Source organism: Chiloscyllium punctatum, chromosome 39 (assembly GCF_047496795.1).
Source record: "Chiloscyllium punctatum isolate Juve2018m chromosome 39, sChiPun1.3, whole genome shotgun sequence".
Taxonomy (NCBI): domain Eukaryota; kingdom Metazoa; phylum Chordata; class Chondrichthyes; order Orectolobiformes; family Hemiscylliidae; genus Chiloscyllium; species Chiloscyllium punctatum.
In genome coordinates, this window is record NC_092777.1 from 32078536 (window position 1) to 32099044 (window position 20509).

Below are 20509 nucleotides of genomic sequence, written 5' to 3' on the forward strand. Positions count from 1 at the left end.
ACAGTCTCTAATGTTCCAGAAAAGTGTTGAGAATGTTGGTTTTGCAAACAATTGTGCTTCAACCTATCTATTCAGCCCCATGATCTAACAGAATTTGGGTCTTCGCATCTCTGCCCACATACCAGGGCCATGTGCCTCATGCTACGTTAGTGATAGGCTTTAAGATGGAAAGGATACAGAGGAAGCTAGTGAGATATTAGGTTACAGGCTTTCCGAGAGAGAGAAAGCAGTTAGAAGCTGAAAGCCTCTCTGGTTCACTGTGCTGGCAAGTGATTGGAAGATCGCTTTTGGATTCGACTCCCTTCAGTCATTTGTATGTATTGTGACTGCTACTTCCAAAGACGAAAGGCCAGAAGTGAAATCGACCAGGTTCTGTCATTATATTCAGACTGCTGACTGCTGACTGCTGATCACCAACTTGCTGATTGCCCAACATTTTGACTTCAGCATTCTGCGATAAGGCGACTATGAGTCAATTTCAAGTAACTACAGACTCCTGGAAAGAATACTTCAGCATAAAAAAGTATTTGGTCAATCTAAATCTAGATCAGATGACAGCAAATTATAGTCCAACGTGTTTATTTGAAATCACGAGCTTTTGGAGCATTGCCCCTTCGTCAGGAGAAGTGTGACAGTGGCACGCAGACACAGAATTTATTGGCAGAGAGATCAAAAGATCATAGAAATGGTGTGAGTGGAGTGTTGACAGGCTGAATAATAGTATTATTACTGGCCTGTTGACACTCCATTCACATCATTTCTATGATCTTTTGACCCCTCTGCCAATAAATTCCGTGCCTGTATGCTTCTCTCTCACTTCACCTGATGAAGAGACAACACTCTGAAAGCTTGTGATTTCAAATAAACCTGTTGGACTACAACCTGGTGTCATCTGACTTCTGACCTTGTCCACCCGAGTCCAACACGTGCACCTCCACATCCATCTAATTCTAGAATCTGTTCCACTTTAGTTTGTACTGCTTGCAGAGATACAGGATCCAAAATAGAAAAATGAAGTTGATGCAGTGAATTAATCAGTCAGGATGCTCACAATATTGGATAATAACGATTGATATTTCAAACTCCAATGCTGGATCATATTCAGGGTGGAGCCTAGCTTCAAACACTGGCTGTCTTCCCAATGACATCAATTCTACCCAAGTGTGAAATGAAGGAATTTAAATCCACCAAATGTTAAAGATTGCAACCCTCTGGAATCTGCCATTTTGCTATACTATTATGTATTGTCTTTAAAACGTTGTCTGAGTTGGGAATTGTTTCTACAATTCTCATTTTTGCCAGCCACTGCACAGAGTAGATGAAAATGTGTTCTAGCTGGAGATCTGTGATGTTGGGAGGAAGTGTGAGAGTAAGCATTTATGGCTAGACTTGTGCCTTGCAATGTTTTACTTATTATGAAGTTTTATTATGATCCAGACACTAAGCTCTTCTCAACCACCTGCTTCTATTGCTGAGTGTCTGATTTAAACATCAGTGATGGAAAATTGGTGCCACAGATCAACTGAGATGTTTACTGAAATTTCAACATGTTTGAAACGTATGCAGAAAGACTGGGCACTGCAAAAAATTGCATTGTTGTCAAATATTTTTGATTTAACTTTTTTTTTGAATGGTTTAAGCACTGAAACTGGCCACATAGCTAGTCAAACCCATCCAAGCTGTCTGCCAGGTAATTTGGCTTGACACCGACCCTGTCCTTTTCTTGTAGCCCTGCACATTTTCTTTTCCCTTCAGTTACTTATACAATCCTTTAGAAAACCTGGTCGAATCCACCTCCACAGCATTATGAGACAGCTCATTCCCAGTCCTAAACTCTCACCAAGTATAAAGATTTTTTTTCCCTTTTTAGTTATTTGGTATCCTCTAGTTCTCAATCCTTCCATCAATGGGATCAGTTTCTTAACCTAGCTACCGTTCAGTCATGATTTTGGGCATATCTCCTTAATCTTGTTCTGTCTAAGGTGTACAACCCCAATCTCTTCAACCGATCTATATAACCAAACTTTCTCATTCCTGGAACATTCTTGTTAGATCTTTTCAACAACTCTGTAAAGTTCTTAGATCCTTCCTCAAGTACAATACTCTGAATTGATCACAATGCTTGCTTTCATGCCACACCAATGTTTTACAAAGTTCAACAAAGCTTACTTGCTTTTGGACTTAATGTCTTTTGTTTATGGCATGCCATTTGCTCTTTTAATCTCAATGTGCCCAACACCTTCAGTGATGTGTTATCAAGTACTCCCAAAGTGTTTTGCTCCTGAAACCCCTTTATAATTTTATCCCTTTGTTTATATTGCTTCTACCTGTTCTTCCAGCTGAAATATACCATTTCATGCAGTTTAAACTTGGAAAATTGGAGCAGGAATTGGTCTTTCAGCCCACCAAGCCTGCTCCAACATTCATCGTGATTGTGGCCTATCTTCCATTTCAACGCTATACTTCTGTTCTCTGCCCATAAAACTTGACACCTGTAATCTCCAGAAATCTCCATTTCTTTGTTAAACATTTTTATTTGAATTGGTTTCCACAGCCTTTTCTGAAATTTCAGAGCTTCACCAAACTCTGGGGCAAGAACTTTCTCCTCATTTCAATCCAAAATGGCCTACCTCATAGTCTGAGACTGTGACCCCTCTGTTATGGTCCCCTGGCCAGGAGAAACATCTTCCCTAATTCTATTCTGCATCACCCTGCCAAAACTTCATTGGTTAAAATGAAATGCCCTCTCATCCTTCTAGACGTTAGTGAATACAGGACTGGTTGACACAATCTATCCTCATCTGGCAAACTTGCTTACCCAGTTTGGTGAGATTTCATTGCATTTCTTCCACAGCAAGTATATCTTTGCTTATGTAGATGACTAAAACTGCAATTGAAAGCAACTCCAGGTGTGGTCTTATCAAGGTCCTGTACAGCTGCAATAAGACATGCTTGCATGCAGTTGTTCCTTAAATATTAGCCATTGTCTATCTGCTGTTATGCCAATTTATTGCAGGCAACTCATTACTCATACCTTTGTAGTTTTCCTTGTTTAGTTTTTGGGATTCTAGTTTCTGACTGGACTGCTTCATTTTCTGTTCCAGTGAAGAATTCTATTGCGTTATTGTGAAATATCAAATGATTAAATAACTTTGTGAAATTAGATTTGCACTGATTTTGTGATGTTCCTATCACTGAGCTATGAATCAAGAAATATGGGGTTTATGCTGTGTAAATCCTGTGTGCCAACTATACAGTTGTGGTAAAATTCTCAGTATTTTCTTTCCAGCAATTTTGAAAGGCTTGAAAAAGAAGGGGATTTTACATCCAACACCCATTCAGATCCAGGGAATTCCAACTGTGTGAGTACTGGAATTTTACATTAAACACCTATTGAAATATCAGGATATCCAGCAGAGAGGTAATTGTACGCCCGCTGTGTTAGATATTATTGCTGGCCAACTTACTCGTACCATCACTGTTTTATTGAGTTGAGGAACTGGATTGGAAATTTGCACTTATGTGTCAGCTTGCTTCTGGATCTGTAAACCTCAATGGAAAGCCTTATTCTGGGAATGTGCTCAGTGATGAAATGAGCTTTCTTGTTTTTTCTTAAAATCTGTTCATGTTCCTAAGCTGTTGAGGTGGGTACTGGAAAATGAGGCAGATCCTCAGCATGCTCCACGATCTCCAGTTTTGAAGTATGTGTGAATAATGATGCAGAAGGCACTGGGCCTGTCCCCTTGTGTCATGAGACATGGAAATTGAAAGTAAAACGATATTTGAAAATACATAATTCTTAATACTTTATATAGTTCTAAAAATGTATGATCTTATTAATATCCCCTGCGCATCACATGAATCCAGCTCTCTACTATTCAGGAATACATGGTAGGCATCTAAGAAAGCCTCAGCCTCATTTGTTATTTATGCATATTTTGGCATTTGCACTTAATCCTGTGTCGTGGAAACTAGCTTTTAGAGATACTGTACAGTAGTTTTGGGTAATCATCCATGGTTACTATTTAATGATTAATATTGCTGAGAGGGCGATGTCTGTGATTAGTGAAGGACAAATTGCAAAACAATTTCTGTGACTTGGCTGGTATAATGAATGCTAGAATTGTGCTGGAGTTTCCTGACTCTGCAGTGTTGGATGTTCTCTCACCTACCTGTCTATTTCAGTTTGGCTGGCAGGGATATGATTGGAATTGCATTCACTGGCTCTGGCAAGACACTGGTGTTCACCTTACCAATGATCATGTTTTGCCAGGAGCAGGAGAAAAGGCTACCATTCTCCAAGAGAGAGGGTCCGTATGGACTTATCATCTGCCCATCTGTAAGTACCACAATGCTCCTTTAGATAGCTCTTTAATTCGTATACTCAGATTTATTTTTAGAGGATCATCAAGTGAAGCAAAATTCACACTGGTATATATTTAACCTTGTCACTGGGAACATATAATCATGTTAAATGATGTTAGGATGAACTCCTCTCTGAGAAGTATGACAAATGGGAGCAGAAGAGCTGATGACACAATGCTACAGAATAGCCAACACAGAAACTGACTATTCATCCTAACTGGCCTTCATTAGTGTTTATACTCCACGTGGATCTCCTGTGCGCAAATGGACTCATCTTAAACATTGTGCATAATTTTATATTTTTTTTCTTTTGAGTACTGTGCTAGTTTTGGTTGAAAGCTTCTATGGTAACCTCAACCTCTACTTATTATAGGAAATTCCAAATTCCAACCACAATCCACATGAAAGAAACTACTGCTTAGTTCCTACTCCTGTCTTATCCAAGTTGAGCATTGATACACTGATTTTAGAATCATATACCTAGAATTAAATCCTATTTCTTTACATGTTTGCATTTTTAATTGCTGACTTCCAAAATTGATTTTAATGATTTACTCACCTGCATTTGATCTTGATTTGTCTATCTACTGAACTCAGTATTTTACTTAGAAACCGTAGCTAATTACTCCATCCAAAGTGCAGCACTTGACTTTAATCAAAATCTCTACCACTTAACCGTCCAGTCTGCAATAGTTTGAATGCAGCCTTGTGTTATGATGTATTCTTCCTTGTGTTATCCGTATCTCCCTTTTGGCATCATTTACAAATTCTGATAATGTGTGTTACTTATTTGTGAATCAAATTCACAATTATGAATAAGCTGTACTCTTGCTTAGGATCCTGAAGACCCTTATGGAATTATCTACCTCCCTGTAATCTGAATGACTACCTTATATTGTAGTTCTCTGCTTTTGATTTTTTTTTTGTCACCTTGTTCTCGCAATTCCAGTAGACATTTGGTAAATACTGGCAGAATTAATTGCTTGAACATGAGAGAGATATGGTAATGCTCTCTCTTCATTTTCCCATCAAATACTTTGACAGCAAATACAGTATAGGATGATATATATCCTCTTTGCTACCAGGAATTCTGAGGGTAATATGATTTACTTCAGTCCTTTTATATTTGCCTAAACCTTTGTGAGTACTTTCTCTAGTTGGTCTGGCATTTGTTTTCTATATCAGCCATGGTAAGTGAAATCAGGAAGATTAAGAATAGTTAACCAATACTTAACTTTTACAACGAACTGAAAGAAGAAACTTCTGTCGCACCATTGGGTGTGGCTCTGTTGTCCCGATTTTCCCCCCCTCAGTCGAAGAAAAATGCTCAGAGACCTGTATAGTTTTACCTCCTTCATCTTTATTTTGGGTCCTGGAGGGAGAGAGAATGTGCATAGAGTAATGAGTTCATGGTCTTCTCTGGAACAGCATTTTCTCAATGAGGAAGTCATTTTGCAGGGAGGCGCATCCAGATAAGGCAGCATATGTATTAATTGGGTGACCATTATAATCAAAGGATATCATTAACCGAGACCAAACCCTTTACTGTTATACAATGAATGCTCTTAACCTTGTGTGGTGCTTATGATGGATACCTTTTCCCTTGTTAGCTGGCCCCTTGCATACTGAATGCTTCCAATATTGTTAAATGGTTCTAAGTAACGACTGCTTTTCCACCTTGTTTACCCACTACCCTTGCTTCCAGTACTCCATTGTTAACTGTAAGTTCTTATCTGATCTGAGTCATGTTCAGCTGAACCTCTTCATTCACAAAACTCAGAACTTAACTCTTTACCTGCCTGTTTATACCAGATATGCATTCTCAACTTGAAACCAAACCAGAGTCGAAACCTATTAAATCACTCAGAGCCCACCCTAAGGTTACTAATGATTGCATTAAGATTACTCATGGTCTCCACCTTCCTATCCTCAATAACTTGAGGTGTGAAAATCAATATAGATCATTTTGACTTGTGTTGCTTTACAGTCTTTTATGCTGTTATGATTGATATGACATTGCTCAATATTTTGTGAATAGAAATATCTTGACATAAACACCACACACTGACAGATGTACTGAAGCAAGTGTTGCTTTCATTCCCATGCAGAGAGAGTTAGCGAGACAGACCCATGGAATTATCGATTATTATTGCCGCTTGCTGGAAGAAGATGGTTTTCCACAGCTTCGCTGTGCCCTTTGTATCGGTGGCATGTCCATCAAGGAGCAGATGGAAGTTGTCAAGCGGTATGTACTGTGATGTAAGGTGTGTGATTTTTATATAGTTTAATATAATTTATTTAGATTCTTGAGTTTTGACTAGTGGCAGATACATTTCTTCGCCTCTGAAGGAATTTAATGACTAGCTTTTAAGTATTTCTGTAGCTGTACATTTTTAAAACATTCAATATCAGAGTCAGTCTTCAGGGTGAGTAATGGGATTTGTTTACATTGGGCAAGGTTACCAATGATTTCAGAAAGAAGATTCTCAGTTTTTTGGTCTTAAGGGAACAATACTTCTGGAAACATAGAAAACAGGAGCAGGAATGGACCATTCGACTCATTGAGCCTGGTCTGTCATTCAGAAGATTTATGGTTGATCTATGTCAGTGCCATATTCCCACTCTCTTCTCATATCCCTCAATGCCTTTAAAAACCTAATAACTTATGATTCTTCTTGAATACATTCAGTGACTCGGTCTCCACAGTTTTCTGTGGTAGAGAATGGGTTCACCATCAATTTTCCTTATCACAGTCCGAGATAGTTTATCCTGAGGTTGTGATCCCTAGTTCTAGACTCCGACCCAGGGAACACACCCTGCCTGCATCTTTTATGCCCAGCCCTATTAGAATTATGCATGTTTCAAAGAGATCCTGACTCAGCCTTCTAAACTTCAGCCAGTAGAGTCCTAGTCAAACTAATCTCTCTTCAAAGAGCAGTCCTGCCATTCTCATGTCCACTAGGTATCAGCTGAGTGAATCACTGCTGCACTCCTTCTATGGCAAATATATCCTTCCTTAGGTAAGGAGACCAGAATTCCATGCAATCCTCCAGATGTGATCTCACCAAGTTTTTGCATCACTGCAGCAAGACATCACTACTTCTGAACACATATACCATTTGCTTTCTTAATTATTTGCTGCACCTGTTTATTTTCTTTGAAGTAGGACATAGAGATACCTTTTTATATCAACACTTTGTATACAACACCATTTAAGCATCCATAGCTTGGAGAAAAATAGCCTTTAAGTTTCAGTTTGTGCAGTTTGCAGAAAACCTGGCTGAAGCTGGATGTGTATGACAGTTGGTAAAAACAATGACTGCAGATGCTGGAAACCAGATTCTGGATTAGTGGTGCTGGAAGAGCACAGCAGTTCAGGCAGCATCCAAGGAGCTTCAAAATCGACGTTTCGGGCATATGCCGTTGATCAGAAATAAAGGCAGTGAGCCTGAAGCGTGGAGAGATAAGCTAGAGGAGGGTGGGGGTGGGGAGAAAGTAGCATAGAGTACAATGGGTGAGTGGGGGAGGAGATGAAGGTGATAGGTCAGGGAGGAGAGGGTGGAGTGGATAGGTGGAAAAAGAGATAGGCAGGTCGGACAAGTCATGGGGACAGTGCTGAGCTGGAAGTTTGGAACTAGGGTGAGGTGGGGCAAAGGGAAATGAGGAAACTGTTGAAGTCCACATTGATGCCTGAGGCGGAAGATGAGGCGTTCTTCCTCCAGGAATCTGGTGGTGAGGGAGTGGCGGTGAAGGAGGCCCAGGACCTCCATGTCCTCGGCAGAGTGGGAGGGGGAGTTGAAATGTTGGGCCACGGGGCGGTGTGGTTGATTGGTGCGGGTGTCCTGGACATGTTCCGTAAAACGCTCTGCTAGGAGGCGCCCAGTCTCCCCAATGTAGAGGAGACCGCATCGGGAGCAACGGATACAATAAATGATATTAGTGGATGTGCAAGTAAAACTTTGGATGTGGAAGGCTCCTTTAGGGCCTTGGATAGAGGTGAGGGAGGAGGTGTGGGCACAGGTTTTACAGTTCCTGCAGTGGCAGGGGAAAGTGCCAGAATGGGAGGGCGGGTTGTAGGGGGGTGTGGACCTGACCAGGTAGTCACGGAGGGAACGGTCTTTGCGGAAGGTGGAAAGGGATGGGGAGGGAAATATATTCCTGGTGGTGGGGTCTGTTTGGAGGTGGCGGAAATGTTGGCGGATGATTTGGTTTATGCAAAGGTTGGTAGGGTGGAAGGTGAGCACCAGGGGCGTTCTGTTCTTGTTATGGTTGGAGGGGTGGGGTCTGAGGGCGGAGGTGCGGGATGTGGACGAATTGCGTTGGAGGGCATCTTTAATCACGTGGGAAGGGAAATTGCGGTTTCTAAAGAAGGAGGCCATCTGGTGTGTTCTGTGGTGGAACTGGTCCTCCTGGGAGCAGATCCGGCGGAGGCGGAGAAATTGGGAATACGGGATGGCATTTTTGCAAGAGGTAGGGTGGGAAGAGGTGTACTCCAGGTAGCTGTGGGAGTCGGTGGGTTTGTAAAAAATGTCAGTGTCAAGTCGGTCGTCATTAATAGAGATGGAGAGGTCCAGGAAGGGGAGGGAGGTGTCAGAGATGGTCCAGGTAAATTTAAGGTCAGGGTGGAATGTGTTGAAGATGATGAATTTCTCAACCTCCTCGCGGGAGCCAATGCAGTCATCAATGTAGCGGAGGAAGAGGTGGGGAGTGGTGCCGGTGTAATTACGGAAGATCAACTGCTCTACGTAGCCAACAAAGAGACAGGCATAGCTGGGGCCCATACGTGTGCCCATGGCTACCCCTTTGGTCTGGAGGAAGTGGGAGGATTCAAAGGAGAAATTGTTAAGGATGAGAACCAGTTCGGCCAAACGAATGAGAGCGTCGGTGGAAGGGTACTGGTGGGGACGTCTGGAGAGGAAAAAACGGAGGGCTTTTAGGCCCTGGTCATGGCGGATGGAGGTGTAGAGGGATTGGACATCCATGGTGAAGATGAGGCGTTGGGGACCGGGGAAACGGAAGTCTTGGAGGAGGTGGAGGTTGTGGGTGGTATCTCGAGCATATTGTGGGGAGTTCTTGGACTAGGGGGGATAGGACAGTGTCAAGGTAGGTAGAGATGAGTTCAGTGGGGCAGGAGCATGCTGAGACAATGGGTCGGCCAGGGTGGTGAGGCTTGTGGATCTTGGGAAGGAGGTAGAGCCGGGCGGTGCGGGCTTCCCGGACTATGAGGTTGGAAGCTGTGGGTGGGAGATCTCCTGAGGTGATGAGGTTCTGTATGGTCTGGGAGATGATGGTTTGGTGATGGGGGGTGGGGTCATGGTCGAGGGGGCAGTAGGAAGAGGTGTCCTCGAGTTGACGTTTGGCTTCACCGGTGTAGAGGTCAGTGCGCCAGACTACCACTGCGCCCCCTTTATCCGCTGGCTTGATGGGTGAGGTTGGGATTGGAGCAGAGGGTTTGGAGGGCTGCGCGTTTTGAGGGTGAGAGGTTGGAGTGGGGGAGGGGGGTAGACAGGTTGATACGGTTAATGTCCCGGCGGCAGTTGGAAATGAAGAGGTCGAGGGCAGGTAATAGGCCAGCGTGGGGTGTCCAGGTGGATGCAGTGTGTCGGAGGTGGGCGGGAATCCTGATTGTGAAAGTAAGTTCGGAGGCGGAGGCGGAGGCGATGGAAGAATTGTTCGACGTCACGGATTGTATTAAATTCATTGACGTGTGGACGGAGGAGGATGAAGGTGAGTCCTTTGCTGAGGACTGATCATTCATCCTCAGTGAGGGGGAGGTCTGGGGGGATGGTGAAAACTCGGCAGGGCTGGGAGCTCCTTCAGACAGGGAATTGAAACCACAATTAAATTAAGCTGTTGAGATGTGAAAGAGAAGGAAATTCTGTCTGGTGTGAATACTATAATGAAATATTGTATGAGATTAATGGGCTTGTGTTTTTCCATATTTGAAAAAGATTAAATTTGTAAAATGTAAGTAATTTGGTTTATTCCACCTTCATTTCTTTTGCATAATAAACTTCTGTTTCATTGTTAAATCTGAATTTGCAGTATTGTACGTTCGTGTTTTAATGAAAAAGCAGCTTGTTAAAATCCAAAAATAATCTGTCAAGCCAGATTTTAGTCTGGAATCTTTCTTGTCCAGTAATAAAGTCAATTGGGATCATAGCTGTGCAATGTTTTAGTTGTCTGATGTCAGCCTTTGCTGTTACTGCCCTGTCTAAAGGAAGAAAGGGAACATCAGTGTGACCTATAGTTATTACTCACTCTGAATCAGTAGGGAAGTGACACTGTTAAACTGAGCTGTGCATTTTCTGAACAACTTCCAAGGGAAACCTGACAGCTGATTTTCACATAAAAGGACCTCTCAAGTCACGGTGAGATAAATTTGTTGAGGGTTGAATATTGGCAGGAAAACTGAGAGGTCGTTTCTTCTCTTATTTAGAAATATTCAAATCACTGTTAAGAAATGTTGTTAAGCCTCAAGCCACTGCTGGGAGTATAAACATGTTGCAAACATTGCATGATTAAAAAAAAATATCTTTAGGATATGGGCATTGCTGGTTTCATAGCATTTATTGACCACCCCTGTTGATCACTGAGAAGATGGTGATGGACTGTGTTTTTGAACCGTTGAAGTCAGTTTGGTGTAGCTAGACCCATAATATGCTAAAGAGAAAGTTTCAGGATTTTGACCCAGCATCACTGAAGAAATGGAGATGTATTTCCATGTCAGCGTGCTGAGCGGATTGGAGGTGAACTTGCAGGTGATGACATAACTGCAATTGTTGTCCTTCTAGATAGTAGTAGTTGTGTATTTGGAAGGTGCTGTCTAAGGAGCCTCAGTGAATTTTTGTTGTGCACCTTGTTGAGGTATGTATCTTGTGGTAAATACTAATGCTACTGAGCATTGGTGGCAGAGAGAATGAAGGTTTATGGATATGTGGTTGGTCAGGTGGGCTACTTTGTCCTGGTTAGTATCAAGCTGCTTCAGTGTTGTTGGAGCTGCTGTTATCCAGGCAAGTGGGGAGTATTCCATTGTGCTCCTGACATAAAATTGTCAATGCTGGACAGATTTTGGGTGATCAGAACAGTTACTTGCTGCAAGACCCATACCGTCTGACCTGCTGTTGTGGCCACTGTATTGATGTGGCTAATCCGGTTCAATTTCTGGTCATTGGTAACTCCCAGGATGTTGGGAGTGTTTAGCAATGGTGATGCCAGTGAATGTTAAGAGATGATTATTAGATTTTTTTGTTAGCTGAAACTTGGATATTGCTGGGTCTCAGCTCAAGAACTAGGAGCAGGCATAGACAATTCAGACTCTTGACCTTCTCTGACATTTCATAAGATAATGATTATACGTGCTGAAAAATGTATTGCTGGAAAAGCGCAGCAAGTCAGGCAGCATCCAAGGAGCAGGAGAATCGACATTTCGGGCAGAAGTCCTTCTTCAGGAATGAGGAAGGTGTGCCAAGCAGGCTAAGATAAAAGGTGGGGAGGAGGGACTTGGGGGAGGGGCGTTGGGAATGCGATAGGTGGAAGGAGGTTAAGGTGAGGGTGATAGGCCGGAGAAGGGGTGGGGGCAGAGAGGTCGGGAAGAAGATTGCAGGTCAAGAAGGCGGTGCTGAGTCTGAGGGTTGGGACTGAGAAAAGGGGGTAGGGGAAATGAGAAAGCTGGAGAAATCTGCATTCATCCCTTGTGGTTGGAGGGTTTCGAGGTGGACGATGAGGTACTCTTCCTCCAGGCGTCGTGTTGCCATGGTCTGGCGATGGAGGAGGCCAAGGACCTGCATATCCTTGGCGGAGTGGGAGGGGGAGTTAAAGTGTTCAGCCACGGGGCGGTTGGGTTGGTCCCAGAGGTGTTCTCTGAAATGTTCCACAAGTAGGTGGCCTTTCTCCCCACTGTAGAGGAGGCCACATCGGGTGCAGCAAATGATGTGTGGAGGTGCAGGTGAATTTGTGACAGATATGGAAGGATCTCTTGGGGCCTTGGAGGGAAGTGAGGGGGGAGGTGTGGGCGCAAGTTTTGTATTTCTTGCGGTTGCAGGGGAAGGTGCCGGGAGTGGTGGGGGGGTGTGGACCTGATGAGGGAGTCGTGGAGGGAGTGGTCTTTCCGGAAAACTGATAGGGGAGGGGAGGGAAATATATCCTTGGTGGTGGGATCTGTTTGGAGGTGGCGGAAATGACGAAGGACGATACGATGTATCTGGAGGTTGGTGGGGTGGTAGGTGAGGACCAGTGGGGTTCTGTCCTGGTGGTGATTGGAGGGGCGGGGTTCAAGGGCAGAGGAGCAGGAAGTGGAGGAGATGCGGTGGAGAGCATCGTCAACCACATCTGACGGGAAATTGCGGTCTTTGAAGAAGGAGTCCGGTATTGGAATTGTTTGGTATTGGAATTGTTCCTCCTGGGAGCAGATGCGGCGGAGGCGAAGGAATTGGGAATATGGGATAGCGTTTTTACGGGGAGCAGTGTGGAAGGAGGTGTAATCTAGGTAGCTGTGAAATCTATTGTAAATAGTTGGGGCCTGAGGACCGAATCCTGTGGCACCTTGCTAGTTACATCTTGCCAACCAGGAAAGTCCCATTTATCCCAACTTTCTACTTTCTGATGGTTTGCCAATTCTCAATCCAAGCTCATGAATTACCCCTAACTCCATTTGATCTCTACTTGTGTATTAATGTGCAGCACCTTATCAAATACCTTCTGCTGGTCCAGTTTTCTACATGTACAGGATCCCCATTATCCATCTTTGAAGGACCCCTGTAAATTAGGCACACATTATTTCTGCTTCATACAACTGTGCTAGCTCTGATGGATTCCGTGGTCTTGATGTATGTTGACATGTATCTGAGGAGTTGTAGATTATACAGATTATTGTGTAATCATCGGCGAACATCCCCACTTCTGGCTTTGTGATAAAGCAGTTGAGCACGGTTGAGCCTGGGACACCACTATGAGGAGCTCCTGTAAAGTGGTCTTGGAGCTAGGAAGACTGACTGTGTTATATTCCCTCAGGCTAGACATGATTACAGCCAGCGGAGAGATTTTCCCACATTCCCATTAACTCCAGTTTTGGTCACTCGCACCTCCCTTCTGAAATTTAGCTCTTTTGTCCATGTTTGAGCTCATACAGTATTGAGATCAGGAACTGAATAGCCCTGGAAGATCCAAAACTGAAAGTCAATAAGCAATTATTGCTCAAAGGTGATGAAAGCACTAGTGATGGTACCTTCCACCATTTTACTGACGATTGAGAGAAGATTAATTGACTGGGTTGGATTTGTCCTTTTTGTGTATCGGACATCCCAAGGCAATTTTGCACATTGTCAGATAGACACCAGTATTGTAGCTGAACTGGAGCAGCTTGGCGACAGTTGCATCGGTTTCTGGATTGTAGTTCTTTTGTACTATTGCCAGAGTGTTGTCAGGTCTGATAGCCTTTGCAGTGTCCAGTGATGCAAGGTGTTCCTTGCTGTCCCATGATCCAGTCAACGTTGGTGAAGACTTGTAACTGTGATGGTGGGGTCTCTGGAGGAGGCCGAGATAGATCCATGATTGGATATGGTAGACTGTCGAGCTCAGTTTTGATCAGTTGGTTCTGGAACTGCTTAGCCCTGCCTCTCACTTTGTATTTGGCACACAAGTTTTCGAGCTTCACCAGGTTGACTCCTCATTTTTGGGTATGCCAGATTCTTGCTCCTGGCATAGTCTCCTGCACTCTTTGTTGAATCAGCGTTGATTCCTGACTTGATGGTATTGGGATAGTAGGGTCAGCTCAGGTTATGAGATTGCAAATTGTGTTTCAGTACATTTCTAGCCCATAATGCCTTTTGGATGCTCAGTCTTGTTCGGTCTGTTTGAAATCAATCTTGCTTGTTTCACAAAATATGATGTAGGATATGCTCAATGTGAAGGTAGGACTTCATCTCCACCACCTAATGATAATGTCATGGGTAGATGAATCTATGACAGGGAGCTGGGTGTGGATATAATCAAGAATGTTTTTTTTCTTATGTTGGTTCCCTCACTACCTGCTGCAGAGTCCTTTAGGACTTGACCAATGTGGTCAGTATTGGTGCAGCTGAGCCACTTTGGGTGATGGACATTCTGCGCCCTTGGTACCTCAGTACCTCTTCCAAATAGTGTTCAACCAGGCTGCATAACTTTTGTGAACTTTAGTATCTGACAAAAGTGTTGCCAATTTTGGCACTTACCCCTTTGGCAACTAAGTTGCTGCGATCCTGTTTTATATCCTTTTTGAGGCTTTCTGGCATTTTGATTTTTTTTTTCCCCATCACCCATTGTACTTTCTCATCTGTTAAGAACTGAGCTCTTTTCATTTATGTTCTAATCAACTTGTCAGAGATGATGTTATACACCTCTGGAAAAGATGGGACTTGAATAAAGGCCTCCTAGTCCAAATGTGTGGACACTGCCACTGCACCACAAGAATCTTTCTGAAGCTTTTGATACAACCGTATAGCTTGCTGGGCCATTTCTGAGAGCATTTAGGAATTCGCCACATTGCTGTGGATCTGGAGTCACATATAAGCAAGGGACCTGTTCCATCCTCTGCAGCAGGTCGTGAGGGAACCAACATAAGGAAAAAAAAAAATTCAATATTTGGCAATAATTTCATGGTAATCATTAGATTTTTGATTTTGGATTTCAATTGAAATAACATTCCACCATTTATTGCAATCAGATTCAAATCCAGGTCCTCAGAATATTACCTGGGCTCTTTTACTAGTTGGTAATATCACTTTACCATTGCTTCTCCTTTACGGACTTTTCACAACAATACAATTTGAAAGTATATAGCTAAAGTGAAAAGGAACTGATGGATATGGAGGATTTGAGGGTTCTTACTTATGAAGATAACAGTATATGAAACGTCAAAAATTACAGTAGAAGTTGAAACCCTTTAATAGAGTCAGTCAGTCCAAAGGTAACAAGGAATTTGGAGAAAACGTTGCTGAGGTCACCATGAGAATACTGTAAATAGTTTTAGGTATCTCATTATGAAAATGACATGACATCTAGTGAGAACTGTTCACACAGATAGAATTTGCAATCATGTTAAAACATGAGCAGTGTTTCCATTAGAGAAGTAACGAATAAAAGCTTTTGAAAATGATAAAGTATTGATGTGTGAATAACGAGTTTCCTCTGTTTGGGAGGTTATGGAATTGTCAGTTCAAAGTTATATCCCTGGAGTGAGAAGAGAGGTTTGAAGAGATCTTTTTGGACGGAATGATTTATCACGGAGCATGGAATTAGGGACAGTTAGGGATAAGTTTGACAAATACTTGAAGCAGTCAGCAATTGCTCTTGCAAAGAGCTAACACAGACATAATGTGCTGAATGGCCTTCTGGGCTATACCTTGCCATAGTTCTAATTAGGAGACTACCTTTGTTCACTCAAAATGTAGGAAACTTTTGTAGGAAACTTAAGTTCACATAAGTTATCCCATTGTTTTCATCAAAACAGTTTCCTAAATGTTGGTTGAGCTGAGAAGCTGAACGGTCATCAGTTGCAGTCAGTCAGGCTGAACCATGTTGAAATACTGTAGGTGAGGAGATATTAGCTGTTTTGAGTGCTGGCTCAATGGCTACTAATGGACAACACCTCTTGCACCATGGGTTGCAAGAAATTGACTGGGATTTTGTCCTGGGAGTAAATGTCTCAGTACTGTTATCAAATAATGTGATGTTTTATAGCCTGTTACTTGTCATTCTGCAGAGGTGTGCACATGATGGTTGCCACTCCTGGTCGTCTGATGGATCTTCTGCAGAAAAAGATGGTAGGTTTGGATATCTGTCGGTACTTGGCATTGGATGAAGCAGACAGAATGATTGACATGGGTTTCGAGGAGGACATTCGCACAATCTTCTCCTACTTTAAGGTGACAGTTGACTATAGTCATTTTTCCCAGTAATGTGTGTGTTATGGCTATGTGATAAACTGATGAAAGGTTTACTGTGGTACTAAACTGAGACTGGCTTAATGAAGCAAATGGGGGAAAACGTGCAAATGTTAGAATAAAATAAAGATGGGTACATTGAATTGTACATACCATTCCTACTAAGAACACCACTCCACCGCCAGAGACATGCACACTCCTGAAAATCCACATGGAAACTTGATGGTGTTAGTAAAGTATGTCGAGACCATACAGTACCTGTTTTAACTCCATCATCATTCCCTCTGTTTTCTTTCCCAATCTTACCCTCTATACTGACTGATGCCATTTACAATCATATGGGCAACTGGCACCTGAGGTCAGAAGATGGCAGAATATTCAACAAGGGAGAAGGGAATGATGACAGAATTAGACCCTTATCAGGTGAAACTCTGTCTGGTGGGAATTGCTAGTTATCTAGAGTGGCAGCTTGGTTATTTCCCTGGACCTTTGAGGCTGACTATTACCTTGACTTGGTTATGTTGTCTTGGTGCAAGTTGTGTCCCCATGCATACCATTAGTTAAAGTATTGCTCCACATCCTGAGCCCTATGTTTCCCTGAATGCTATGTTTATGTAGGTGAGTTTAGTGATCTCATCTAGGATTGTTTACTTTCATTATGGGAGAGGAAAAATTCATAGAAAAAAAAATCTTTCAGCCTTCCTAAATGAGTCATAAGGCCATAACAATAGTGGATATGTACCAGTTGCTGTTGGAATATAAAGCTAACCCCTGAAAAGAGATGGTGATTTCTATTGGGTAGGAGGGAAGAAGTAAAAAGCTTTGATTTTGTTATTTGTCTATTGGAGTGCTCTGTCGAGTTTTAAAGCTTTTTATGAATCGTCATGATCTCTGTTTATGCCTTCACAAAGGGCCAGCGCCAAACTCTGCTTTTCAGTGCTACCATGCCAAAAAAGATTCAGAACTTTGCCAAGAGTGCCCTTGTGAAGCCCATCACCATCAACGTTGGTCGAGCAGGTGCTGCCAGTCTTGATGTAATCCAGGTGAGGTGGAGAAATTATGCTAATCTGTGAGCTTGTATAAACTAAGGGATTCAAGGGAATCCTTTTCAGAGAACAGATAATTGCTTTACTCTGAGCTTCAACTGAAAAGTTTAGATTTGACAGATGTTTAAAGTAGCCCCCCCACATCAAATTGTCAGAAGAAGATTTCCTATAATCCAAAAACAGAATGCTGTGGATGCTAGAAATCATTTGATTTGGTTTATTGTCACATTTACCTAGGTACAATGAAAAGCTTTATTTGCAAGCAGTACTGGCAGATCCATTCGGTAAGCAAAGACATACATAGCACAGGGTGCTTGGACAGAGTGAGGCAGACAAGTTACACTGCAGAGGAGGTGTGCGAAGCAAGCTCAACATGAACAAGATCAACATTATTTGAAATTAGAAAGTTCATTCATCAGTCTAATAATAGCAGGAAAGAAGCTGTTCTTGAACCTGTTGGTGCACATGTTCAAGCTTCTATACCTGCTGCCTTACAGAAGAGGATGTGAGAGAGCATTTTGGGGTGGGAGGTGTCTTTGGTGTTGGCAGCCTTTTTGTGGCAGTGAAAAGTGTAAATGGACTGTATGGATGGAAGGTTAGTTTTCGTGATGGTCAGGGCTGTGCACACAACTTTCTTATGGTCCAAGGCAGAGCAGGTGTCATACCAGATATTATGCTGTCTATGATACATCTGTGAATATTGGTGAGGGTCCTTATGGACATGCTCAATTTCCTAAGTTGCTTGAGGAAGAAGAGATATTGTTGTGCCGCCTTGACCATCACATTTGTGTGGGAAGACCAAAACAGGTTGGTTGTCGATGCTCTGAGGAACTTGATGTTCTCATTCCTCTCAACTTCTGAGGTAAAAATTGAACATTCTGGAAATGATCAGCATGTCTGATAGCATCTGTGGAGCAAGAAACATACATAATCTTTCAGGTAAATGTGATGCAAGGTCCTTGACATGAAAGGTTAACTTGTCTTGACAGATGCTGCATCATCTGTTAAGAGTTTCCAGCTCATTGTGTATTATTCCAGAAAATTCTCCTGTTATTTTCCCTCTGCTAAATAGAGAAGTTGTATTATTTCAGTTTTAATTCTGGCTTAGTTGAGTGGGTGTCAATTTGAGACCTTTAATTCATCCTGTTTGAGTTAAAACTCATGGGATCAGCTCCAATCTAGAGCCGTAAGCATAAAGTCTAGATTTTAAACCAAGGGTCTCCTCTTCTCTCAAGTGGCATAATTTCAAAGAGCACAGGAGTCCAAGCCAACATTTATTCCACAGTCAACATCATTTTTAGGAAATTCATTCACGGATGTCGTTGAACCAGCATTAATTGCCCATTTCTAATTGCCCAGAGGGGATTAAAAGTCAACCACATAGTTGTGGGTCTGGAGTCACTCTCAGTCAGGTAAGAAGGTGGATTTCCTTCCCGATAAAGGACAGTAATGAACCAGGTGGGTTTTCCCTGACAATCAGCAATGGTTTCATGGTCATCACTGGACTGTTACTTCCAGATTATTATTGAATCTTTCATGGTGGGATTTGAATCCAGGTGCCCAGAAAATTACCTGGGCCTCTGGATTAATAATCTAGTAATAGTACCACTAGGTTATGACCTATCCTTCATGAACCTTCATGAATAAGAAATATATTTACCAAATAATAATGACTTTATTTCGGAAGTCATTCATTGACTCTTTTCTCTGTTATACAGAAAAAGATATGCATATTCAAATCAAGTTCAAGCCCACACTTGTAATGAGCACTTTATTTTACTTTACCACACTCCATAAAGCTCACCTCAGTGACTACTAGCTCCTCCATATAGCCAATTTGTGCCAAATCAATCCTGAATTAGTATGTTCATCACCCGTTCCCACATTCCATTAGGTCTCAACAATTTCTTCAGGCCAGATTAGGTGATAATTTTACATGCCTTTTTCTTTCATTCTGTTCTCTACTCTTCATTCCTCTCCCTGTCCCATGACCTCAATTATCCGGCACCCTCCACAATCTGGTCTTGTACACTTCTCTTACATCTTCCATCCTGTCTTTCATCGGTGCTACTCTCCAGTCCTATTATTTTTATTCTTGTTTGCTTCTTTCTGTCCTTCTTGGTACTTGTTGCCAAATTATTATTTTGGCCAATAAATTAACAGATACATTTTTCCAAATATCCAGATCATGTCCTTGCCTGCTGACTTGAGGCCATTCTTTGTAAGATCATGCCTTTTTCTGGCTGTGTCTCAAATATAAGTTGTCTGTCTTTTTGCAGTATTCACAGGTTTATTTGAAAACACAAGCTTTTGGAGCCTTGCTTCTTTTTTAGGTGCTAGTACCAGAGGGAGACCTTACACACAGAACTTATAAGAAAAAGAAAGAAGAGTCACACAACTGATGTGAACAAATTGAACACAACTAAGACAGATGTTAAATCTTTAATCAGTTAGGATCGAGATGCAGGTTTGATAGATTGATATGCAAATCCCAGAATTTCTTTCAAGTCACTGCCCTGAGATAACTTGAGATTTTGTCAGTATAAGAGAAGTGACATCTCAGGTCAGACAATGCGTTTTAGGCATAAGGTCTCTCTCATTAGCACCTGAGGAAAGAGCGAGGCTCTGAAAGCTTGTATTTTCAAATAAACCTGTTGGACTATAACCTGGTGTCGTGTGATTTTTGATCTTGTCCAACCTCTACGTCATGACTTTCATAATATGGCTCTGTCACCAGTCCATTCATCCCTGAGGAGCTAAGCATCTCTTTCAGAACTGTATATTCTTTAAGATGACATTGGGATTTTTTGCATTCACACTAAAATTTTTGAGAGAATTTAAGGAGTGGTGTGTAAGATTTACTCAGTTCTTTACATAACCTGTGATTCTGAAATATTCTACACAGCACATACTGGTACAAAATGGAAGGCAACGGTCTAGTGGTATTATCACTAGACTGTTAATCCAGAGACTGAGGTGATGTTCTCAGAACTCAAGTTCAAATCTCACCATGGCAGATTGTTGAATTTGAATTCAGTGAAAAAAATCTGGAATTAAGCTGCAAATGATGACCATGAATCCATTGTCGATTGTTGGGAAAACCCATCTGGTTCTTGATGGAAGGAGGCTGCTATCCTTGTCTGGTCTGTCCTGCATGTGACTCCACACCCAAAGTAA

At 42.2% G+C, this 20509-nt stretch overlaps 1 protein-coding gene across 1 annotated transcript in view; it reads left to right on the forward strand.

Annotated features, from left to right (window-relative positions):
• Positions 1-20509, forward strand: part of ddx41 (DEAD-box helicase 41) — a 44801-nt gene that overhangs the window by 16073 nt on the left and 8219 nt on the right. Inside the window, exons 7-11 of the mRNA XM_072558406.1 lie at positions 3290-3362; positions 4186-4339; positions 6474-6610; positions 16106-16268; positions 17198-17329. Of these exons, the coding sequence (XP_072414507.1) occupies positions 3290-3362; positions 4186-4339; positions 6474-6610; positions 16106-16268; positions 17198-17329 (659 nt within the window). The remainder of the gene's footprint in view (positions 1-3289; positions 3363-4185; positions 4340-6473; positions 6611-16105; positions 16269-17197; positions 17330-20509) is intronic.